The sequence below is a fragment of the Pseudochaenichthys georgianus genome, chromosome 15, assembly GCF_902827115.2.
Source record: "Pseudochaenichthys georgianus chromosome 15, fPseGeo1.2, whole genome shotgun sequence".
Classification (NCBI taxonomy): domain Eukaryota; kingdom Metazoa; phylum Chordata; class Actinopteri; order Perciformes; family Channichthyidae; genus Pseudochaenichthys; species Pseudochaenichthys georgianus.
The window spans coordinates 29,670,665-29,694,853 of NC_047517.1; the positions used below are offsets into that span (position 1 = coordinate 29,670,665).

A 24,189-nucleotide genomic window follows, 5' to 3' on the forward strand; every position below is an offset into this window, starting at 1 on the left:
TGTTTCACTCAGGTTTAGAAACCCCTTTTTATCGAGTTCGGCATCCTCCTTGAGCCTCTCCTGGCTCGGCGTCGCCATGGCAACTGTTAAACGCAACGTGCAGGATAACAAAAGCTTTTGTTCTGTACAAAAAGCAATAACAGTGCTTTATGCTCACTGTGTTTGTCTGTTGACCTCGTCGTGACCGTAGCACTGTCTCACCTGATTTCTCAATTATTCAACAGACGGTGGCTTTACTACAGCTTATACCAAAGCTGGCGAAAACACTGTAGTGTACGCAAACAGTTAAAGATGGCTGGTTTATTTTTAGTCAATACTTAAATCAACTGAGTCACGGATGCAATGGCTGATAATTGTTCTCCACAGAAACGGATGTATGAGGTGCTAATAAGGTCTGGATGCAAACTACTGTGTGAGAATCAACAAAGATAACACTATTCCCACAGCAAAGCATCAGCCAAAAGAGATGTTGTCACGTGATGTACATTCCAGTTTTTCATGTGCGGGCTGGTTGTGTTTATTCACAATAAATGGATACAGCAAGCAGTGGTGGGTGAGACGGTCTAGATTTCAGTTTCAGATTGCAGACCTGAATGGGGCCAGTGATGGATAACCCAATTTTGTTTGTAATTAAAAGAGCTTTAATTACAATTTAATTAAGTGCAGAAGAGGGAATGGGGGTCTGCATTCATCCTTTTAGTTCTCTGGTGTTGTTTATGTGATTCAGAAGATGTATTGTGAGATCAGGAATACATCCACAGTAGAGCCAAGCCACATGGCTCGGCCCTGCTTCCTCCATGGGATGAAGAATGGAAGCTTGCGAATAAATAGGTGAATTAAATGAAAGATGAACTGTGTAATACCAAGCAGAGGAGATAGCTGTAGTCTCTCCAAAAAAAGGGCCATGTGTTTAGACCTTTCTGCTGGCTCTAAGCTTGAACATTCACTTAACAGGAGGATCCGGCTTCCTCTGAAATTCAAATTATCTGAAAGATAACCACAGAACTGACGCTGTGTTTTGAAATGTAGAGCAGATTGCCACTTTAGCACTATTCCTGCAAAATGGTTGCCGGGAACCAGGTGGAGGAGACATCCTGGAGACATGCTTCACTAAGTAATATTCTTGCAGGTTATTCATTATTTATTTGAATGTATAGTGTCTCAAATCACGTGTTTTAGGCCAATGCTGGTTCATAGAAATTACATTCACATACAGTACATCTTATTTGTTTGACTCTACTATAATTACATTTTGACAGACACACTTGCTGCCCTGGTTATGTTTGTTGGAAAAAAATGTTCTAGGTGCAAAGAGCTACGTGGTTTTAATGCAAAGGGAAGTGGTCAGGATGGAGAGTGGGTTAGAAAGCACAGGGGAGGCTGGGTTTATATCCTGAGTCATTCTTTGTTCGAAACAATAATAATGGTCTTGGTCAGTCGATTCTGCGTCTCATGCTTTCTTCTTGACCTTTTCCAATATTAATCATAAAACCATTGTCTTTCCCTAATCTTAACCATGCGCTTTAAATATCTACAAGCATATTAAGTAATGTCAGGTATCATTTAACTTGTATATTTAATATTAACATTTTGATTCCTCATCATGTTGACAAATTCTAATATTTCATGAACAGGGGGATTTGCATCAGCCTTCAGCAGGGGGATCCACAATGTTACGCTTCCCTTCATTCATAGTTTTATGTTTTTTCCCACGCTGCCTGGTGGCTTTCTATAAGAGCCAACCCTACGGTGGGGTTCTTGAAGCGTCACAGAGAAGAGGTGCGGGGGAGGAAGGCGGCATGCCGCCTGGGAGCACCATGGTAAATTCTCCCCTTTTTTAGATTTCAGTTCAGGGAGGAGAGCAGCGTAATGAGAGCCCCAAAGCTGCATCACCTGAGCCAGAAGGTACAGTAGAACTGGAGCATATCATAGCAATGAAGAGGAGATAAGGAGAGGATGATGATGATGGATGAGAGACAGGAGAATACTGGAGAATCACATTCTTACAAGAGAGCAAAGCGAGTGATACATGAGAGGTGAAACCCCATGGGATTTTGGGATTTTTATCAAAGCACCGAGTGGGAGGAGAGGAGTTAAAAGAGAAGTGGTTGGGAATATGTGTACGCCTAAATTTAAACCCTTACAGGCATGCGTGAGATGCACATTCCCAGGGGCTTCGGTGACAGTGATGGCACCGGGACAGTTGCCTCTATCACATCATTACATTACCCAACAAAATGATCTCCTCGGTGCTGTATAGTGAAACTGTGACATTTGTCAGGTTTCCTTGTAAGAACAAGATGTTCACCTCATCTCTAATGTAACACTCTCTGCCCCACACCGAGGAGAGGAGCCAGACTGATGGGATTTGCTTGAAATTGATATCGATAACTCAATTTCTGCTGCAGACAGACACAAATGGTTTTGATTCGACGATATGTTATGCTCCTCGGCCTGCTTGCTATTTATCTTTTGGCATTTGGCATTTTTTCTGACCTAGTCACTTTGTCTAATGCTGCTTCGAGCAAACTTGAATTATTAATGATCAGAAAATTTCAATCTTTATCACCAAGTTGAGAACCTTTAGGCTAGCTCTCTTACCTCATCCTTTCTTCAGTCCAACACACCATCATTTCCCCACATCATTGACTTTAATGAGTACTCGGCAGTGCTTATATATGCTCTGTCATTTTCCAAAACACCTGCTTCGTCAGCAACTCACATCCCAACATGTTATTGCTCAACCTCAGTCTATTGTACAGTGATGTAATGGCCCATTAAATTAAAAAAGCTGCATGCCATTGGGCCAGCTTTGATTTTTCTTTCATATTCCTGAGGATAGTTGTATTAGGATGTAACTGTTTCCCAAGACAGTATTTCATGTCTCAATAGGGCAAGACACGGAATAAAGGTGTTGTTATTGGAATGTTTTTTCTATTTGTGTCTACAGGCTACAGCATGGGTGGTTTAATTGAATGTGATAAACGCTTCATGCTAACCGTTGAAACACTAATTCCTTCGCAGCTGTGTTGAGAACCTTAACAGGAAGTTGGCGTCAAATCACAGCTGCTACGTGGGAGTGCTCAACTATGTCTGTAAAGTATGACAATCATATCAGCATTTTTGAAATGTTGAGAAGCAAGTGGGGGTTGTGCAGGGAAAGCAAGGTGACACAGTTTAAATATATGTCCATGATTTGTGTTTGCATTTAGTTTTGCGTGCATGTTGTGGAACGTCCAGTATATCTGCAGGCTGGTTAGTCACTATTCTTTCTCACAGTCACAGGGTTTCTCCTGCCCTGTGGTCAGTGACTGCACACACACAATGTGACAACCTCCAGCTGTGAGGGTGCGAGTGTGTTAATGAGATACCCTCTGGACCTGTGTATCTGTATATCTGTGTGTGTTTGTTATTAGAACAAACCTGTACATCGTACACGAGGCCATTCAGAGACAACTGTCATCAGCTGCCAGAAACGGGCCATGTCACCTATTTTATAAGAATAGAACAAAGCTAATAGGTATTCAAAAGTAAAAGAGTTTATTGCATGCACGTCGGAGTAATAGATCAATATTGCATTTGCAGTGACGCCGCCGGCATAGGTTGCTGATCTACAGTAGGCGTCTTTTTAATTCCCTAGAACATGTCATAATGAAAAATAGCCGTTCAGCCGGTTTTCATTCAAGTCAAACTGGTTTAAGCTCATGCACCAGAGAAGATCCAACTCTACTTGTAATGAAGCCATTTAAATATATATATAGTGTAGTGGCCGATTATGCAAAAACAAATGTTCAAAGGCCACTTAGTCTATCAGGCGAATTTGAGTATTGACCAATCCAAATACCTTGCTCGTTCCATTCAAGTGCTTTATCGGTATTTAAACAAACAAATCCAACAGTCGTACGGATGTGTACAGTCAAAACAGTACATTCTGCTTTCTATAAATAATAAGAAAACATAAAACTAGAGCAGTCCATAAGCAAAACAAAACGTTACAAAAATGGTAAAATTATAATTTATAGTTATTCAGTTCATTTGAGTTATCTTAAAAGAATATTTAATTGGCCTTAAAATAATGTGCCTAAATGGCTCTTACATATAGTACGTATAAATTCAGCAACATGACATGACCATGCCGTTACAATTGTATATTCATACACTTTCAGTACATGCAGGAGTGGAGACAATTAATTACTGGGTGATTTGATGTGATTAATATGAGTAGGTAGAAAATGAAGTGAGGGAGGGGGCATGTGGGCAGCATGGTGGGATGCATCAGGGAGGATGTGAGGATGATGTGACGGTGTCTGGGAGGCAGCTGGGGAAAAGGGGAGCATGGAGGAAGAGAGAGGAGGCCGAGTTTTCACCCACTGGTGTCATGAATAAATCACTGCTGCGCTGAGATCTCCTGGCTGTCTAGCCCAGGATGGACCAGTATCCTTTAGCTCATCCCAGATGGCCTAGTTTACCCACAGAGAATACAGCCAAGTCGTAATTTACCAGCAGGGGACCCTTTTATGATAGCTGCATCCATCATTAATTACCCAGCACAACGGAAGTCAAACATTTATAAACTACGCAGGGGAGATTTAACAATGTGGACATCCCCAATAACCGAATACCACCTGCAACAACAAGGGAAAAACGCTGCTAAAAGGAAGATGGATGAGCCTGTCAAAGAAATAAATAAATAGAGAAAGGAAAGCCAGGTATAACCAATGTATGAAGAGCTTTTCGTGACTTTATTACAGCACAAGCACCTGAATTCCCTAACATAAAATGCTATCTCTGCACTCTTCAATACAGTCGCAGAGGAGGATGTTATATAAAAGCGAGTGGGAAGGCAGGATCAGCGCCAAAAAACTAAAAGAAATGTGGTCAAAATGACTTAATGATATAGTCCTGTCAGCTCAGTACAGCGCTGCACATCAGTACAGACTGTAATAGAGTTTTAAGGGAACAAAGAGAAACCATTTCCTCCCAGTGTCATTAAACAATGGAGACGTCCTCCTCACTGGCCAAGACAGAGAGCGATTGAGCTGTTCTGGGAAGACCTATGTTTGGCTGTGGCAGTGATTAACAATGTTATTTGTCATGGCTGGCGTCTGTGTGACTGTATGTTACTTTATATTAGAGTCATTTAAAATACACGGAAACAGGGACAGAGCTGACTATAGTACAAAGTACAATTTAAAAGCAAAACAGTTTTTTGTTTTGTGTTTAACACCAGCCTGGATTTATACATGTCAGAATCTAATATACCTCACTTTAGCCTCATACGTCCCCTGGATCATATGATTGTCATTGATCAATGACAACACTTCAACAAGCCCCTTTTGTCGTTCTGTTCTAAAAGTAACACAAGTAGAGTTTGTCAAAAGGGCCCTATTATGTTCATTTTCAGGTTTCATATTTGTATTTTGTGCTTCTACTGATTGCTCATCCAGCCGGCTATGTTGTGATTGGTCAATCGGTTAGAGATGTCCCGGCCCTTAGCCTATTGAGTACAATGTATTGGAGAGCTAGCTAATAAAAGCTCAGATGTTTTGTAGTGATGTCACTATGTTACTGAGTTTAACAAAGGAGTCCAATGGAGGCGTTTCAGGCGGGAGGGGGAGGGGGGAGTGTGTGGGAGAGAAATTCTCCCTGCCGTGAACTTTGGGGCCGAGCCTTTGCAGACCATTTTACATGTGCAAAAACCTATATAAAGAAAAAGGTAAAACCCCAAAAAGCATATTAGGGCCTCTTTAAGACAAAGACAGATGCATTACTGAAGACCATATCCCTTATATGTCACCATTGTGGCCAAAGAAAGGTATGGCTGATTCAAGTTGATTGTTATTTACTAGATCATTTATTTAGCAACAAACCACCTCACAATGTGACATGATTGTTGTTAAAAACACCAACCTTATTATCTATAAGTGTTATCTTTTACTCCATTGTGCTCAGTCATGAACTTGTCTTAATGCACTTAACTGCATCTCTGTATGTAAGACATGCATTTCGAGGCGTCCTCTTGAGCAACTGGCCCCTGAAACGTCCCCAGGGCTCCCCTTGTGCCCTACTTGAGTCATCCAGATGGCAAATTCTTTAAAAAATGTATTACTTACCCAAAGAAGCCAGAAAGACAGTTCAAGCTGAATATTTGAATAATCCACACATCATCAGGTGATCCCTGAGAAGTGTCACCCTCAATATTTTCTACACGGCTGCACTGCTGGAATTTAATTCAATCTGGGTCTTTAATTCTTAATTTAGTATTTAATTCAAAAAGATCCACACCCAGATAGTTGTGTGATTAGCATCATTGTAATAACGGCCCTCTGTGTGTGCTTACATTTCCAATACATTTCAGCAAAATACATCATTTCCTAACTGAATCCGGAAGCTAATTGTCGACTTTACCAGCACAGTCACAGTTTGAATTGGATAACGACAGCATTAGTATTGACCCTGCCTCAGCCTGTGGCGGACAGTGTGGTAGACGGAGACAAACGAAATTAACGTGACGTCTGCTCCACTTTTGAAATCAGCACCTAACTGGGTTTACACTGAAGAGCAGTTTAACGGTTTGATAAATCACAGCAGACAGGACATTGAGGCCAAAGCAGAAAGTTTCCCCCTTGGTTGCTTTGATGGAATATCCATATCAAACTTTGTAGTTAGATTAGCCTACTGAGGAGGAGGGCTTTTACATGAGATTCTGAAGGGATTTTCTACACTGGGGCTTTACCTTATTATCCCATCTATAATACAAACTAATTGGAGCTGTCAGGCTGCTGATAATCTGCATGAGAGTACTGGCACTGCACAACTTCAACATTTCTAAGGGAGATGATTAAAGAGTGAGTGTGCATGAGTGCTAGAGGGAGAAAGAATAAAAACAAATCAGGCTGCTTGTGAGTGAAAAGGCCGAACCCAACAGTGGTTTGTCTGACAGAAAATGTAATGAAATAAATTGGTATTTCAAGAATTTGTCCTCCGCTTTTTTGGTGTCTTTGAACAATTTTGAAGTGTTCTGATGACAGTCTGTGGCGTCAAGGCCTCAACAACATCCCTGCGATGTCTTTGAGTAGAAGTAATCTAACATGGCCTATTTAAAACAACAAAAACCCCACATACTTGACACTGTACAACTTCTTTCAATCGGTTTATCTATGAATCCATCCGTCCATGTTCCTCTGCCCCTGAAACCAGAGTGAAACCTTCCACCTTCAGGCCTTCACACTCACAAAAAGATGATCCTCTATCTGACCTCCTTTTCTCCTCACACTTGTGCCTCCCCTTGCACGACTCTCTGTTCCTTCTTCATATCCCCTCTTCTGTTTCCTTTCTCACTGTCAGCCTCCTCCTCGAGGGGAAAGAAATGTAAAAAACCTAAAGGAGGAGAGAGGAGTAGAGAAAGAGATGTTTTGACTAAGAGTAACACACACACGGACACACACACACACACGGACACACACACACGGACACACACACACACACACACACACACACACACACACACACACACACACACACACACACAGTCTCAACATCAAAGCTCTCGTCACTCTCTGCCAGCCGACAAGCCAGATAACTGCGTAGCCTTGGAGAGAGAAAGAGAGGTAGAAGAAGAGGTGAGAGAGTAAGAGTTTGGAGACAGAATATAAAATAGACAGATCACTGTGGAAATGTTCTTGGTTTGTCTGGTTATCACTATGTGCATACTTGAATGTGCTTCACAAAGCTGTCATGAAAATGTGTGTGTGTTTTATTCAGAGTCCTATGTCTGGTTCCTCTTTTGGAAGAGCCAGCAGCCCCTCAGCCCAGCATGTGGCATCTGGAACCAGCCAGCAAGTACTCTAACAAGACCCCCAGAGTGTGTGTGTGTGTGTGTGTGTGTGTGTGTGTGTGTGTGTGTGTGTGTGTGTGTGTGTGTGTGTGTGTGTGTGTGTGTGTGTGTGTGTGTGTGTGTGTGTGTGTGTGTGTGTGTGTGTGTGTGTGTGTGTGTGTGTGTGTGTGTGTGTGTGGTGTGTGTGTGTGTGTGTGTGTGTGTGTGTGTGTGTGTGTGTGTGTGTGTGTGTGTGTGTGTGTGTGTGTGTGTGTGTGTGGTGTGTGTGTGTGTGTGTGTGTGTGTGTGTGTGTGTGTGTGTGTGTGTGTGTGTGTGTGTGTGTGTGTGTGTGTGTGTGTGTGTGTGTGTGTGTGATGTAGAAAACGTCTGTCAATCTGGGCACATCTTGCGTTTCTATTGCAACGTATACTTACTAGAAGGGCACTCGATCGCAGACGATCTGCCCCTTGGTCAGATTAGATCCATTTAGTAAGTTTACGGTTGCCCATAAAACATTCCTTCACCAAGTTTTATGAAAATGGGACCAGTAGTTTTTCTGTTCTCCTTCAGAAAAACAGAATTTGTACCTCAATGCTGGATGTGATAATACAGGTCAGACGAAGAGGACGGTGGTTCCTGCTGTTTAGAGGAAATACCTCTTCCTCTATGTCTCTCTCTGTCTGTGCCCCTTTCTCAGATGCTTAATTCCTCCGTTTGGGAAAGCCAGCAACACTTTATCATCTGATCTGTTCTCAAACATTCATCAGAGTGTGTGTCTGAAACTGCAGAAGCATATGCCTGCATGTAACAAAGCTTAAAACTGAGCCAATGAACTGCTTTTGCTCAATCTTTGGTTTAAATATACTGATGGCCAACTGATTTGTTCTATAAATAGGTTTAAAACTGCGCATTTTAATCTAATGTGATGTCATGTAAGCCGGGGTCAGGCACTTGGTTGTTGCAGAGCAGCCACTGTACGCACGTGCTTGACGGCAAAAGCCATTTTTCACTTTTGTGACAGCTAAGTTTAACAAACACTGTCTTAGTGTGTTTATAACAGTTAACAGATGCTCTTCGTGAAGGCATAACAGTTTCTTTATGTGGAGAGATGTTAGCACTGAGGCATCACCAGACTGTTTCTATATCCTGATTTGGAACTCAAGAAAATCTTTAAAAATCAATTACATTTTTCCAACCAAGGCCAAAATGTGCTTTAGCAGGGTATAATATGAACCCTTTTTTTAAAGAGAAATCTGTGTTGGTTTAAAAAAGGATTAAAATGACTGGCAGCACAGCCCTAAAATATGCCAGACGCTGTTGTGTCTGACATATTTTTAACCATCTGCGGGCTTGTCTAGCAGACAAACAGGAAAATACAGGAGGCAGGAGAAGCATTTAAACAACACTTTGATTCCAGGGGGTTTGAAGACATCTGGATTGGAGTCTAAGAAACATCAGTAGCAGTACTCATGTTTTTCTCTTCTCTTGTGATGGTCTATTTGCGGCTCCCGTGTGCCTGAACGTCGCTGTCCCTGTTTCCATGGAGACCAAAAGAGGTGTGGAGAATCCTGAATCCTTTCTGTGGTCACTGGCTCTGTCATACGTGCCGCCTGCCGCCACCACTTACCTTTAATAACCCTTCCCAGCAGGACGCTTTGCAAAGGCACCATTTCTTGACATTGCTAATTAGAAAGAACAGGTGTTTGACGTAGTTCCAGACCACATTCGGAGCACTGACTCATGCTTTGAACAAAACGAACACAGTCACAGTTTGTCAGATGACTCCAAAAGTGTTCCTTTGAGATATGTAGTCACCCCAACAATTAGTCCGACAGAAATTCCTCCAGTAGAAATTCCCACCAGCTTAGCCCTCCTGCTGTCCCACTCCACCCTCATGTTGATCTGAATTATTCCATTAGCACTGCTTTCCATCCCTCCTGCTGTCCTGGTACACAATGCCATTGACCCGCTCTATTGTCTGTGGGGTTGTGTCCTCTTTTTAGCTCAGAGAGGCTCATTTGTTGATCTGCTAACTAGATTATGCCTTGCCTAATTAACTATCTCTAACCTGGGCTGACACATGTAGCTGGACTGGGTTGGACTTTACTCTCAGGCTCTCTGTCTCGGCTTTAGTCGGTTCATGGCCTTCGGTGGACCTTTCCTTTTGGCACATGGTGAACTTGCCGACAATGTCAGAGACGGGATTAACTAAAGATGCAAGGGGTTGAAATGGTGAGTTTAAAAGCACAGTCACATGGTCGTCATTTTTTATTTGTTTTACGTGTCAGTGATTCATTGTGAAGTGCCCATGAGTTGCCAAAGCTAGGCTAACAGGGCTGTGATTGAGCTGAATAAACAACCTGTTCATCTGCTAATTGGATAAGCCAGTGTTGATCTGAGTAAAGGTGAAGTAAGGCAGCCACGTGGAGGCACTTCTGTTCCTTAATGTCAAAGGGGGTGAAACAATATTGCAACACATGATCTAGTTTATCAATATGTATGCTTTTGTAAGGGAATCTAATAACACAGTCACTCTCACTTTGTTTCACTTGTATTTGTAGCCATGCTAGCAACATGTATATAGAGATGGGGCTGTTTGTCTGTTGGTCTGTCCACCAGAACCAGGACCATTAAATATGTCAACAACTAATGGATGGATTTTTCATTACATTTTGTAGACGCACAATCATGTTCAACCGGGGGATGAATACCACTGCCTTTTTAACGTATGCCAACCTATGTTCCCCTCAGTTTTATTTGTTAAAACTCTGGTGATCATCTCAGTTATCCAAGTTGGATAACTGAGATGATCACCAGAGTTTGTGATGGTGTTGGATAATCCAACACCATCATCGGGTCAAAGTTAAAATGTGTCCAATCATTTGTTTTTATGAACAAATATTAACAAAACCAATGACACCCAATCAGCTTTAGAGGTATTTAGAGTTAAGCTCAAATTAGACAACAGCATGCTAGCTAAAAGTAAAATAGTTAACATGATTAACGATATACCTGCTAAACAGAAGCATGTTAGCCATGTCACTGTGAGCATGTTAGCATGCTGATGTTAGCTTAAACCCAAAGCACACAAAGCTGCTAGCATATAGGTGGTAAACTGTTAGTCCTTTTCTTGATTCAAAGATGTACTTCACCATCTTACCTAAAGTGCATTTATAGGTTTGTCTGATTGAATTCAAATGTTTGAGGCAATTTCTTAATTTTATATTATATGAACCATTAAGGCATAGAGTTCATGTTTCCCCTCTGACCCATAGCCTTTTCATTTTGGCCCCGGGCTAAGTTACCATGACAGGTTGAACTCTACGGATGAAAACGGGAGGACATAATATGAAGGGGGTTGAGGGAGGCGAGGCACAGTGGGGTTTCGAAACAGAAAGATGCGCATGGCTGGACAAATGTTGCCTCTAAGAGCTGAAGTTGGGGTGACAGCCATCGTGTGGGGAATAGGGACAATGGGCTCAGGGAGAATTGTGTGTATGGCCTTTGCAGCAGTACTCCCCACACCATCCAATCACTCCGGCTGTCTACTTGAGTGACATTTCAGGAAATTTCCACTGATGTGGGACTGAGGCCCCAGCTGTCAAGACGAAGCAGTTGGGGGGGGGGGGGACAGAAAGGCGTTGGATGTTGCTTATCAGTCTCGGCAAGATCTCTGGGCTTTATGGCTCATGGGAGAGAATATTGATACGTTTTCTCTCTTCCTTTCTTTCTCCGTCTCTGTGCGTTATTACTTTCAGTGATAGAGCGGATGATAGCCTCTCTGTGATGTTGGCAGACTTCTAAGGCTTATCTCGCAGAATGACATTGGTTTTGTTTTCTTAGTTACTCTTAGATGAGATAAATGATGCTCTGAGCTCTACATTTCTGGAACTACACCAGTGCGTTGAATAGAGATGAGTTTCTGGTCAGGTTGACACTTACTTGAGACGTATTTAGGGAAAAACATCAAATGTGAAAGTCATCATGTATGTCATATTTGAATAACTTAAGATATAAAACTTCCTCATATTTTACCTTATATGTTTTGGTAGTAAAATGGTATGGTAGAAGGCAGGGGATGGAAATGCAGAGGAACAGATTGTAAACGTTGTATTATGGTGGTGAGAGGACTTGACATTTACATCACCTCTACACACTCAACCCCTTTGCCATGTATCTGAACCATCCAGGGAGTGAGTGAGTGTGCATGGTGATCATTGCTAAGGTGTGAGTAAGATGAGGTTATTGAATGCGTGTGACCTGGACTTTGTTTGTATGTGCAGTATGTCTGCTTGCACATGTCGTTTGCAGAGTTTGCAGCTCAGCTCTCACTTTTGCAAACACAATTAGCTGATTTGCATCCAATTTCAATAAACCCTACCCGTAACCTTTCCATGCTCTCTCATTTCTGGATACCATATCAGACGGCATCTCGACCTTTTGGCAACACGAATGGGAGCAAGCGTACTAGTGCTACATTTCCATCACCTTGAGTCAGTCGCGCACACCGGCTGTCTGGATTGCTAGCACCTCTGGCCCGCACCCTGCCACTTCTTTCCAATTTTGAAAATGAAGCCTGCATGTGATTAAACGTCCTTTCTGTAACTGCTACTAAGCCTGAGGTTACTACTGGAAAACGTTGGCTTTATTCCAGTTGGTTGGCTTGACTCACATGTGTACAGTATATGCTGATAGGAACCATGTCCAAGAAGTATCTCTGTTCAGACCCTTAAGAAATGTAAACGCTTGATACTCCTTTGGAATCTTTCTACATTAAACTTGGAGGAAGATTTGTGACATACAATTCTGCGTGCTGGACTATTCCCAAAGTGTAACAGAGCGATGTAATCGATAGCACTGAGAAACTGATAGTCGTGAGTATTTATATGTCACCTTGCTTTGAGGATACTACTAAAAATAGAGAAAGTTGCATTCATCTTACAGTTGGTTATCTGGCATCATTTTGCTGAGTCTAACTTTGACATGTAAGAAACTTTATATTAATTACAACTTAATGACTGACTTAACATGTTCCCATGGCGATATCTTGTTTAATCACTTGCACAGTGCATTAGCCAATTAGCCTTAGGTGTATTGGAACAACATTGTACTTGCATGTATAACAGGTAGGTGTACAAATTATTATTGTGCAAACTGTGATTCCATGAACTTGGAGAATGGTAAATATCTCCAGGCTCCAAAAAGAAAAATCACACTGTAATTGCATACAGTAGTTGGCAGTTGACCTTTCTTCTGTGAGTAAAACTGTGCAAGTGCGTGTAAATGTCTTTGTGTGTGCACTCGCACACACAAATATAACACAATATTTGGGGGTGTCTTTGGGTCTGGCAGAAGTTTTTCCAGGTGGTTGCTTTGTGTGTTTGTGCGTGAATGTTTGTGATGATACTTTGATATGGGGCTGGCGTACTGTGCAAGAGTGAGTGAGTCCCCTAGGGTACAGCTCTTCTTGGCACATCTCTATGATCCCATCATGACGGGGAAACTCGACACTGGGGAGGATATTCCACTGCCCAGCAGCTAGGGGAGATTAGCAAGGCTGCACAAACACCATTACTGCAATTCCAGTAACAGGGCCTAATGAGGTTACGCCTGCACACACACACACACAGTGCCTCCCAAACTTTACCTCTCAAACTATAAAACTCCTTTACAGTACAGACTCACACCATATGCAAAACGACATGCATATACCTAAATATGCAATATATATAAATACACATGCATGTACTCACCCCCACCCCAGGACTGTACTAATGAACACTGCAATTGCTGAGCGGAGAGTGAATTGATTGGCACAGAGAAAGCATTACACCAGCACATTCAGGCATATGGCATGTGGACCACTGATGGGCACACACATATGGTGCTGGTGGCTTCTGCTGCTTCGCATGGGAGGAAAGCACTGTGCTCGCCTTTGATCAGACTCCAAATCACAGAGCACAGCACACAGAGTACAGCCTAAAAATCTCTAACTGCTTCGGTTGCATCATTTTGTCCCATTACAATTAAATGCAACGTGTCATGCAGCTCCCTTTTAGTTTTGGGGACTTTTTAGATTACAGGATTTATAAAAACAATCCACAATATTCTGGAATTTTTCAAAATACAGTATAATGTGCAATTATGTAACAGAATTTGGCTTTTTATTTTAATTTATCATGGAGAAGGGGACTCCTTTTTCCACAAGATGTCTGTCTGTGAACAGACAAAGAAGTTCTGTTAAAGTGGACATTTTGTTTAGTAGTCCACGTACAAACAGTAGTTTATATATTGTCTCTTAAACATTAAAAGATAAATAAAGAGACAGTTCTGTATGAATGGTGAATGAGACTGTTAATTTCTTATTAGTGACTATACCAACAGTAGCTTCCTCTTCTTGTGTTTCATTCATGGAGAGAGCTGTTGCTCTAGTCTACTCATTCCCACGTGAGCAAAACCAGCCTCCGGTAACCATGGCAACTTTTGTTTTCTTGATATTTCCTGCGTCTCAGAATATCTCACCACCAGAGAGCTCCTGTTAGGGGACTGCATCGTCCTAGGAACCAGTGTCCGTGGTGATGACGAGGCATATCCCAGAAGGTTTTAATGCAGGATCCTGCTTTGGCTGAAGTGACAGGGGTCTGTAAGGATTAGTCATTATTTACATCATTTTAGTAGGGCTGCACAATTCATTCAAATGTGATCAAAATTGCAACATGGAGCTTCACAATCGCAGGACTATTGCAATATTTGTCAATTGAAAAAATATATAATTGAATTTAAAATATGATTTGTATTAAGTATTGAATTCCCAACCTACAACGGATATTCTACAAACTTAATAAAAATTCATTATTTGAAACCGATCCTATTAAAAAGATAACAAGGTGATCATTTCAATATATTTTTGAATGATAATGTGGATAACTAACCTATTTCTGTATTGTTCATCACCATCACTTCCATTTTCCTTTTTTTGTTTTGTTCCCATCATCTTCCATTGCCCTCCATTAGATCCAGGGTACCGAACGAAAAGCACCACAGACTTTTTCCTAATGTTTTCAATTAAATACCACTCTGGCCAACCCGTAATGGTGACTAACAGGAAATTGCGTTTTATTAATTTAAGTTCTTCCGCAGCCACAATCCTTCTGTCCATTCCCTGGACACCATAATTGGACTTACTCTATTATTCTGAGAATGAAGAGACACTTTTATTAGAGATGTTCACAGGAGAACCATAGACTATTTTCATTAGTATTATAAAGGACACTTACATAACTTTCACATAATCGCCCTGCAGAGTTTACACTGCCAGCGCCAAGAGGACCAATTCTGTGTCTCTCTCTTTTGTCCGACATATTGCTCACTTCTTTAAAGCTGCTCGGCTGTATTGTGTCTCCCTGAAATGACTTATTACAGTATGGTATGCTGATACAAAGCAGCCTATGAATAGGAAGAAATGGGTGTGATTGTGCAATGCCGTGTATAACTGTTCTCAATAGAGCGTGAAATTGTTGATTCTTCTGCTGCCATTTCTGTGTAAAACAGAAAAGGGATAATTCCCCTCTGCACAGCGTCACGGTCAGACCACCACTTGTGTCAGCCAAGAAAATGAATTCCCATTGATTAACGTAAATTCGTAATCAACGCTGTTTGTTCTTGTTGTTATTTGGATAGCCCACTGAAGCCAACGTAATAGCCTGGAGTTATTGTCAGGGAAAAAAGCTTCAAGCTATTGAAAGCCTTGATTACATTTTCTCTTTCTCTGCGTAGTGACGCCACAACACTGGCTTCATGGTGACATGGCAGATGACACAGATATGACTATTTTCTAGCTTTGTTTAGGCTTGTTTTTATATTCGATGAGTAGTCCATATTAAAATACAGTGCAATATTATACGTGGTTTCTCAGTTGTAAATATATCTTACAGTACTTTTCCTTCACCAGACAAGATAGTGCTTTTATGATGGTTTAAAAATGCTTACTGCACACCACTTTCAGTAAAGTAATAGAAAGGTAAATCACACCGTTTTTATTTCATGTGTAAATCCCGCTTGCCTCCAGTAGTTTATTCTGGGTTTACCTGCATCACATCATTGGATGATAGTTGCCTACGCTGCATGAATCATCATTTTATTTCACAGCATGTCTTGATATCAGTTGATATACCATCATCTACCTAATAAATGTACGCATAGTAATAATACAAAGGCATGTTTTTGATCTCATTCATATACATTCTGTGAATTCCCCTCTCTGTACTGTATTGTGACGTGTTCAGAGACAGAACATATGTTTCTGTTGATTAATTCACTATTGCCTTGAGTATGACCCACATCATGTGTACCTGCGAGTGTATGAAATGTGCAGCTACCTTTTTTATCCTTCTGCATATAAAAAACATTACCATTCAATGCTAAGCAATTCTCCTCACCAAATTAAAATTGGAACATAATCAGTGAACCGTTAAAGACCCCACCTCACAGCCTAGTACACACCTGCCTGTGAGTGTGTGTGTGTGTGTGTGTGTGTGTGTGTGTGTGTGTGTGTGTGTGTGTGTGTGTGTGTGTGTGTCAGTGTGTGTGTCACAGGTTATCCCCTCCTCTGTGCATGTCTGTCTGCCCCTCAGTGGGGAAACCATGGAAGGACATTTTGGTCTGGTTTGAAGGGGAGAGCTCGGTCGTGACACACATTTCGGTTGGTTATTAGTAGCTAACTGGGTCTCGTGGTAGGTTTTGTTTATCCAGAGGGGAGACTTTAGAGTATTTTAGATGAATGAGAAGAGGAACAGGGGGACAAGAAAAGAGAAATACGGGGTGTGGGAGAGATTGTTTTTGTGTGTCTGACGGAGACACAGTTGGTGTTTTTATAGAGTCACAGTGGACGTGTAAACTCACAAAAAAAAAAGATCACATTTTGCCTGCAGCTGTTGCCACGGCTTCAAACATCCTTCTGATTCTGCAAGGCTGCCAGAGCTACAGCTGAAATGAATATAAATAAATACTTGAGGATTCAATTGTTTTGATCTGTGCAAAATGTCCTGAATAGATTTTTTTAATTGACTCGACATTGTTTCTGCATGCACAGCAATTGTTTTCCACCGTTGCTTCGTATGCAATTACCTCATGCAGATCTTTCTTCCGCCTCCCTCCTCTGTTTTATTTTCTATTTGGATGCTGTGCTTTTATCATATGGTTTATCTAACCCCCTCCACCTCTTCTCACCACATCCCCCCTGTTTTGATGCATTAGCCTTCAGGCCCAGTGTAGGTGGTGTAGGGGGTTTCTCTGTGTGGGTGGATCTATTTCCTGTCAGTCACCACTTGTTATTTGACCTTGCACCTTTATACTCTCCTTCCTCTGCCTTCTTTCTTTCTTTCTTTCTTTCTTTCTTTCTTTCTTTCTCTCTTTCTGGAGGCGTTTCCAAACCAGTAAGAGCTCACAAAGATGTCTACACAGCAGAGAGAGGAAAGGAGGTGATTTAGATTGCATTGTTCGGCTTGAATCTGGTTAGAAATCTGGTGTAAAAGTATTAAATAAGGAGAAAATGTAATCTTGGAAAAGATGATTCTATGAATGACAGTATTGACATGAAGAACAGGTGAAATCTGTTGAGATTTATTACATTGTAGGCAAACATTTCAACATGTTGGCTTACAGTATGTTAGATGAATTCTGCCCTTGCTTTGGTGCTGTCTTACTAAAGTTCAGTCCAGGTTGACAATTTGGTGTTGATTTTGTTTAGATGTGCTTAATTCGGGCAAACTGCACTTTCAGAAGACTGAACACTAGAGGGCAGCAGAGTACAGAGAATGAGTGAAATCCAGCTGCACTACAGACAGAGCACACACTGCTCATTATTTCCCCTTTTTATTATATTATACATGACAGCACATGCATTGAAGTTTATGGCTTTAACCTAATTTAAGGAATACTTGGTGAATGTTAATGTCACTTGTGCATGTCATGTTCAAGACAATATAGGGGCAGTTCAATTCAAGCTGGTCAAATTCAATTCAATTCAGTTCAATTCAGTTCAATTCAAAGCTGGTCAATCTGCTTCCCTTTTGCAAATCTATTAAAAAAACTATTTATATCAAAATGTTACCCTTAAATTAAACATATCAGTATAATTTCCTATGTTTTGGTTATTCTGTAACCTTACAGTCCATCTCTATTCTAGATGCTGTCTTTGCGTTGCCTGTTTTTGTCGGTGTATTGAGACACAGTGTGGAGGTCAAAGAGGCCAATGAGATTGATGCAGTGATTGGTGTTGTTGCACCCAGGGGAGCTGCAGCAGTGAGATGCATGGACCCAGGAGAAGATGAGAGATAAGAGACTGACCCAGGTGGCATGATCTCAGGGACGTCTGAACACATGAGGGTTTAGAAAAGTTTTACATTCAGTGTGAAATAACAATTATTCAATTGTTCTTTATTTCCTGAATGAGTGATGATAGATTCAATTTGATTGCTACTACCACCAATGACAATAATAGTAATCCCCATATTTATTTTTATTTATAAGTGATTTCAGTATGGATTATTTTGCTGATTTATTTCTCTATTGATTCTTTAATTTCTATAATGTCATAAAATGTAATCATCAAAATGATTTCGAACTCATTCCAGCTCTGATTATAGCTTCTACTACTTAGCTTAAATAACCATCTTGCACTTATTCAACATCTTCTTTATTGTGCGTGTGATTTATTGTTTTGGTGGTGGTTCTTTTATCCTGGCTGTATGTGTATGGCATAGTGCCTGGAAAACGGTGGAAAACCTCCAAATATCGGCCACTTCTAGAGTTCACCGGCCAACTCTGTTTTATTGAAGTAATCGTGATTTTTTGTGTTGCCTGTAAAACGCTGGAGTTTGAAATATAGTACACCTTGGCAGTGGCTTTTACTACGAGTTTGGCTATGGGAGTTTCTTTGGCAATCAGACTGTGAGTGGAGTTTTATCAATGAACGCGTTTCTGAAATGGCGGTAAAACTGGCTGCTATAGTACAATATGTATTGCACAATTAAGTAGGTTTTTTTCAAGTAACATTTGTATTGAGCTGCAGGGAATTCAAGTTGTGAATTGATGGATTGCAATTTCCCGTTTATTCATCATGCGAATCCTTCAATTTTTTTAATATCTTTTCAAAATAGCTGTTTTTTTGGTGTTATTTGCACAGATGCCCTGTTCCTCTCCATGCGTCTCCTGCACACACCCCCATCTCCCCCATTCCCAATCCCTCTTTTTTTACCTCTCCACGCTCCTTATCCATCCATCCTGTCCCCCCTGAAGCCACACCATTGGCCCTCGCCTAGCAACCGCATGATAATTTGGCATAATGTGACACCCCCTGATGCATGATGGGGGCTGTAAATCAGCCTCATCCCCCCTTCATGCCAGTGGCTGGTGTTTGGGGTTGAAAAATGAGAAGAAAAATGGAACGGGGAGATGAATATATTTGAGGAGGAGAAAAGGGAATTTCACGCTCACATCATAACATGACTGGTGTCCACCGGCTAAACCTGTCATCTGTCCCCGGAGGGTTGTTCTCTTTCTTCATAGCAGCAGTGACCGATCATGTCCTCTCTTTCCCAGCTTTTCCCCATACGGTCCCCATGTACTCTATATGTACGGTGCAGATTTAGTGGGAAGCAGACAGGCATGTGATGACGCAGCCTCTCGGGATCGACAGGACCCAGCCAGGCTCATAGGTGCCTCTGACACGCAGGCAGGCTGGGAGAGAAAAATAAAGATGGCCGCTGCGTGCTCCGTCTGTCTCCATGCTGCCATGTGTGACGTGAGCACGGCTGATGTGAAGGGCATCCTTAAATGAGACGTCTTGTGTTTCTCCTTCCTCCTCTCGTCATCACAGAAACCAAACCTTTTGTCTCTCCCTCTCTCTGTAGTTCTTCCCCTGTTTCTCCCTCCTCCTCCTCTGTCCCTCATTTTTCCACAAAGACTCGAGTAATTTGATGAAACAAAAGCTCCACTGGTCCTGTTTGACCTCTCCATCGTGGTGTCAATGGACCCAGATGGTGGGATGACCACCACAGAAGCACAGTGTGGACTCAGGGAAATAGGCATTTATCTCGTAAATTAAAAAGAGCTGTCCTGTCTTTAAATCATTAATTTATTCATTATTAAATTCCTAATCTGGATCATTTGTTGCCTGGTCGGTTTGTTCACTTGGTTGTTTTTGGTTTGGTTTCCCATTTATTTGGTTTTTTCATTCATTCATTTTCAGGTGTGAGCATCTGAATAAGCAGAAGCACATTGTCCAAGAGGCAATTAAACTGGTAATAATGAATATTATCGCGCTACCGCTTCCTTTCTTTGTGTGTGTGTTTGTTTGTGTGTGTGTGTGTGTGTGTGTGTGTGTGTGTGTGTGTGTGTGTGTGTGTGTGTGTGTGTGTGTGTGTGTGTGTGTGTGTGTGTGTGTGTGTGTGTGTGTGTGTGTGTGTGTGTGTGTGTGTGTGTGTGTGTGTGTGTGTGTGTGTGTGTGTGTGTGTGTGTGTGTGTGTGTGTGTGTGTGTGTGTGTGTGTGTGTGTGTTTGAGATATTCGTGTGAATTCGCCATCAGGACCGTCCAATCTATCCTCCATCCCCTCTTCTCCTTTACCCATGTCCTTTGCATGTTTCTCCCCATCCCAGTCCTGTCACTTGGCCACCACCAGCTGGTAACCTGTGTATGTGTGTGTGATAGTACATAGGTGGGGAGTTTAAACACCTGCACACACACACACACACACACACGCACGCACGCACGCACACACACACACACACACACACACACACACACACACACACACACACTCCCCCCTTCTGCTGTTGCTCCCCACCACTATTTCCTTCCTTGCTTCATTCATGCCTTCACACACACAATTTATCTTTTTCTCACACACACAATTTATCTTGTTCTCACTCACTCACTCACTCACACACACACACACACACACACACACACACACACACACACACACACACACACACACACACACACACACACACACGTCTGCATGGTGGAGCACCAGGCGAGGAGCAGCAGCAGGAACCAGAGCAGAGAGAGAGAGAGAGAGAGAGAGGAGGAGACAGAGAAACATTTAGGAGGACGGACTGAAACAGAGCGTGGTTGCCGTAGTAACAGCTCCCCTCCCTCCCCCTCCATTCTCTCCCTCTCTCTCCCTCTCTCTCCCTCTCTCCTCCCTCCACCTCTGTGCTGGTTATGCTCGTGTCTCTTTTCTCTCCATCCGGTTTGTCCTCACCTCTCCTGGACGCGCTCCTCTCACACTGCCAGCGGATGACACTAGAGGAGGAGGAGGAGAAGGAGGAGATGAGGAGAAGCTGCTGTCTCCACTCTTCCGGCTTAACATTACTTTAAAAAAAAAAAAAGAATTAAAAAAAAGAAGAAGAAGAGAGAACAAGCAGAACAGAGAAACAACCAAAAGGATATACATACAAATGTAAAAGATACCCTACTCTTCTCCATTCCCCTTCTCAAGGAGGGCATTTTTCTTCCCTTTCCCCCCCTTTCCTTTTCTACCCAAATTTTTACCTCTGAGATCCCGGTTTTGTCAATTAGAGCCTCTGAACTTCTCTGGGATTTCAGGTGAGGCACGCGTGTGTGGTGTGTGGTGCGCCTTCATATTTTTGATTGCCTATCATGGCTCACGCGGCCTCTCAATTGAAGAAGAATCGGGGGGAAGTGGATGTGAATGCATTAGAGGACGAGAAGGAGAAGCGGAAGAAGATCAGGAGAGCAGCGTCCCGGGAACAAAAGAGAAAGGTAACGGACGAGGGCTGGCTGGTGGCTTCATCTGCTCCACTAGCAGCATTGGAGCGTGACTGTGTGTGTGTGTGTGTGTGTGTGTGTGTGTGTGTGTGTGTGTGTGTGTGTGTGTGTGTGTGTGTGTGTGTGTGTGTGTGTGTGTGTGTGTGTGTGTGTGTGTGTGTGTGTGTGTGTGTGTGTGTGTGTGTGTGTGTGTGTGTGTGTGTGTGTGTGTGTGTGTGTGTGTGTGTGTGTGTGTTACATCTCCCTCAGCTTCACTACCTACATCTACTGAGCTCAGAGGTTGCCTTGTCACACAAACAGACATTCGTGTACGTTTTTAAATCTGCGTATAAATCACGTGGAGTCTCTTCTTTCTTCTGACACCCGTCCGTCTTACAGAGTGTCTTTGACCTTGTGTAGTGAGTGTGTGTGTTCCTGTGTTTCCTCATGTGGAAGTCTCTGTGTTTATGTTGGTATGCGTGCGAGGTGTGCACATAATGTTTGTGAGTGCGTGTATTCCTACACGTGATCGCTCAAAGTCAACAACACTTCAACCTGTTTGTGCGTGGCGATCGTATAGCTCTTTATCTGTAGATGTGTGCATGGTGATCGAACACCTGGAGTGATTTGTTTGACTCTTTCAACGTTTCCCATAACTGTCCATCTTTAGTAAAACTACGTCACAGGGGGCTCCCTTTAAACATGTGTGCATTTGTTTTAATGAGGTAGTGACTTGTTTTATTATCCTGTGCAAAAACGATGTGTTAATCAATGCTTTCTCGGCAGAAATGCACCATAACCGTAACTTTATGCTCAGAGTTGCGTGTGAGGTTTTCACTTGTTTATACAATGAGGACACGGGAAATACACAAGCTGAGATGCTTAAAAAACACATTCATCGAAGTCTTTTTGACTAAATCATGGTTTTGTATTGGTGTGAGTGATGTAGTGTGTGTGCCTTCGATGCACAGACAGCCATGTATAATGCATATTGCATACAAGAGTGATTTATTGATGACCAAGCTTTTCATATGATGGAGGTGGAAGTGAAATGCACGTGGGTCCCTGTCCTCTTCCTGCTCTCTTTCATGTCAGCTGGCAGAGAACACTGTTTCAATGTCAGCTTTTAACTTTGGACAGGCTAGTGGGAGAAACTCATGCCAAATAAAATAGTATTTAATAAGATTATAGCTCCTACCAAGGCAAGGCAAGGCAAGGCAAGTTTATTTATATGGCACTTTTCAACACAAGGCAATTCAAAGTGCTTTACAAAAAATGAAAGACATTAAGCATTAAAAAAGAAAAGCTAATAAAATAAACATTAAAAGAAAAAATATATGGATAAAAGTTACAGTGCAGTTTAAGATATGAATAGTTCAATTAAAAGCAGCGACACTGGAAACAGAAACAAATGTTTACTTGTCCTCTGTCCACAGTTCACTGTATTACAATGAATTCTCCAGTACCGGGACTGTTCCATAGTTTAGAGAGAGTATTTCTTGTGAGGAGATTTGACCGTGAGTGATCTGTTCAATAACAGCGACATTTACTGAACTTTGCGCCCATGGGTGCCTGGTTTTGAATTATGCTGCTGGCAATGTTATTTGACCTCAGCATTAACAAGAAGCGAGCCATCATGGGCTTATCTTTCGAAACCAAAAGAGGAAAGGATTCAAAAGGTCAAGTGTGGATCTGCTTCTAATCCAAGTTTTGAAAATGCATACATGCAGAAAAGTGCATATTCCCTCTCGTCTGTGTTTGTGTGTGAAAAGGATGTGTGTCTGATTTGTATCGGAGGGTTATAGTCCCCATGAAGGGTCGTGTTTCATAGAAGAGAACAGGAGACAGAGATGATGAGGAGAGCAGAGGGCTGTATTGATTGGATTGAGCACAGCACCATCCATGAGGATAATAAACTTTCCCTCCTCACCTCGTCCTGCCCTGCGTCCTTCCCTCTGTCCTCACATATCTACTCTTCTCTCCCTCATTCTCTAATTTGTCTCTTTTTATCCCTCGTGTTTGAAGTGTCTTTCTTCTTGACTTTTCGCTCGGTGTCTCTCTTTGGGTTTTTATTGATATGAGTGTCACACTGTTGTTTGGCTCACGCTGCTACAAAACAAAGTCAAACGCTGAAGTTAATGTTTTTGTCAGTCGGTTTATGAGGGGTGTGAACTTTAGGCCATCGCTGTCGGCCAATCTCTCCTCACACACGTACAGATGCAGTAGTGGCTTTATTCCTTGGCCGCCCTTGCTTGTGCATTAGTGACACATGTAGTAATAATAAATATATTGGTATAATGAAATGGAAGGACATGAGAGTCGAGGTTACATTGTCAGTTTCCCTCCAATATTCTTTATGTGCAATGATACGGCTGGCTTGGTGCACATTGTGCAACATTGTGCTTTGACTCACACATTCCACAGCTCTACAAATGCTATATTTAGATGGTGGAGCTGCAGGTACAATACAGTTTGTAAATGCAGAGAGGTGCGTCTTGCCATTCATTTGGTTTACAGATCAACTGTCAAATGTGACACATTGCATCGTGGGTTCGTAATTTCAAGGGAGTGTTTATATTTGTTGTTTCAGGGCACTAC

At 42.0% G+C, this 24,189-nt stretch overlaps 1 protein-coding gene across 25 annotated transcripts in view; it reads left to right on the top strand.

The window, feature by feature from the left end:
* Positions 1 to 24,189, top strand: part of LOC117459610 (ankyrin-3-like) — a 131,909-nt gene that overhangs the window by 9,504 nt on the left and 98,216 nt on the right. For 21 of the 25 annotated variants that reach the window (XM_071205739.1, XM_071205738.1, XM_034100565.2 and 18 more), the window contains exon 1: positions 21,484 to 21,606. The exons of the other annotated variants lie outside the window; for them this stretch is intronic. In XM_071205739.1, the coding sequence (XP_071061840.1) occupies positions 21,484 to 21,606 (123 nt within the window). Of the gene's footprint in view, positions 1 to 21,483; positions 21,607 to 24,189 lie in introns of those variants that run through there. 25 annotated transcript variants of the gene reach the window in all.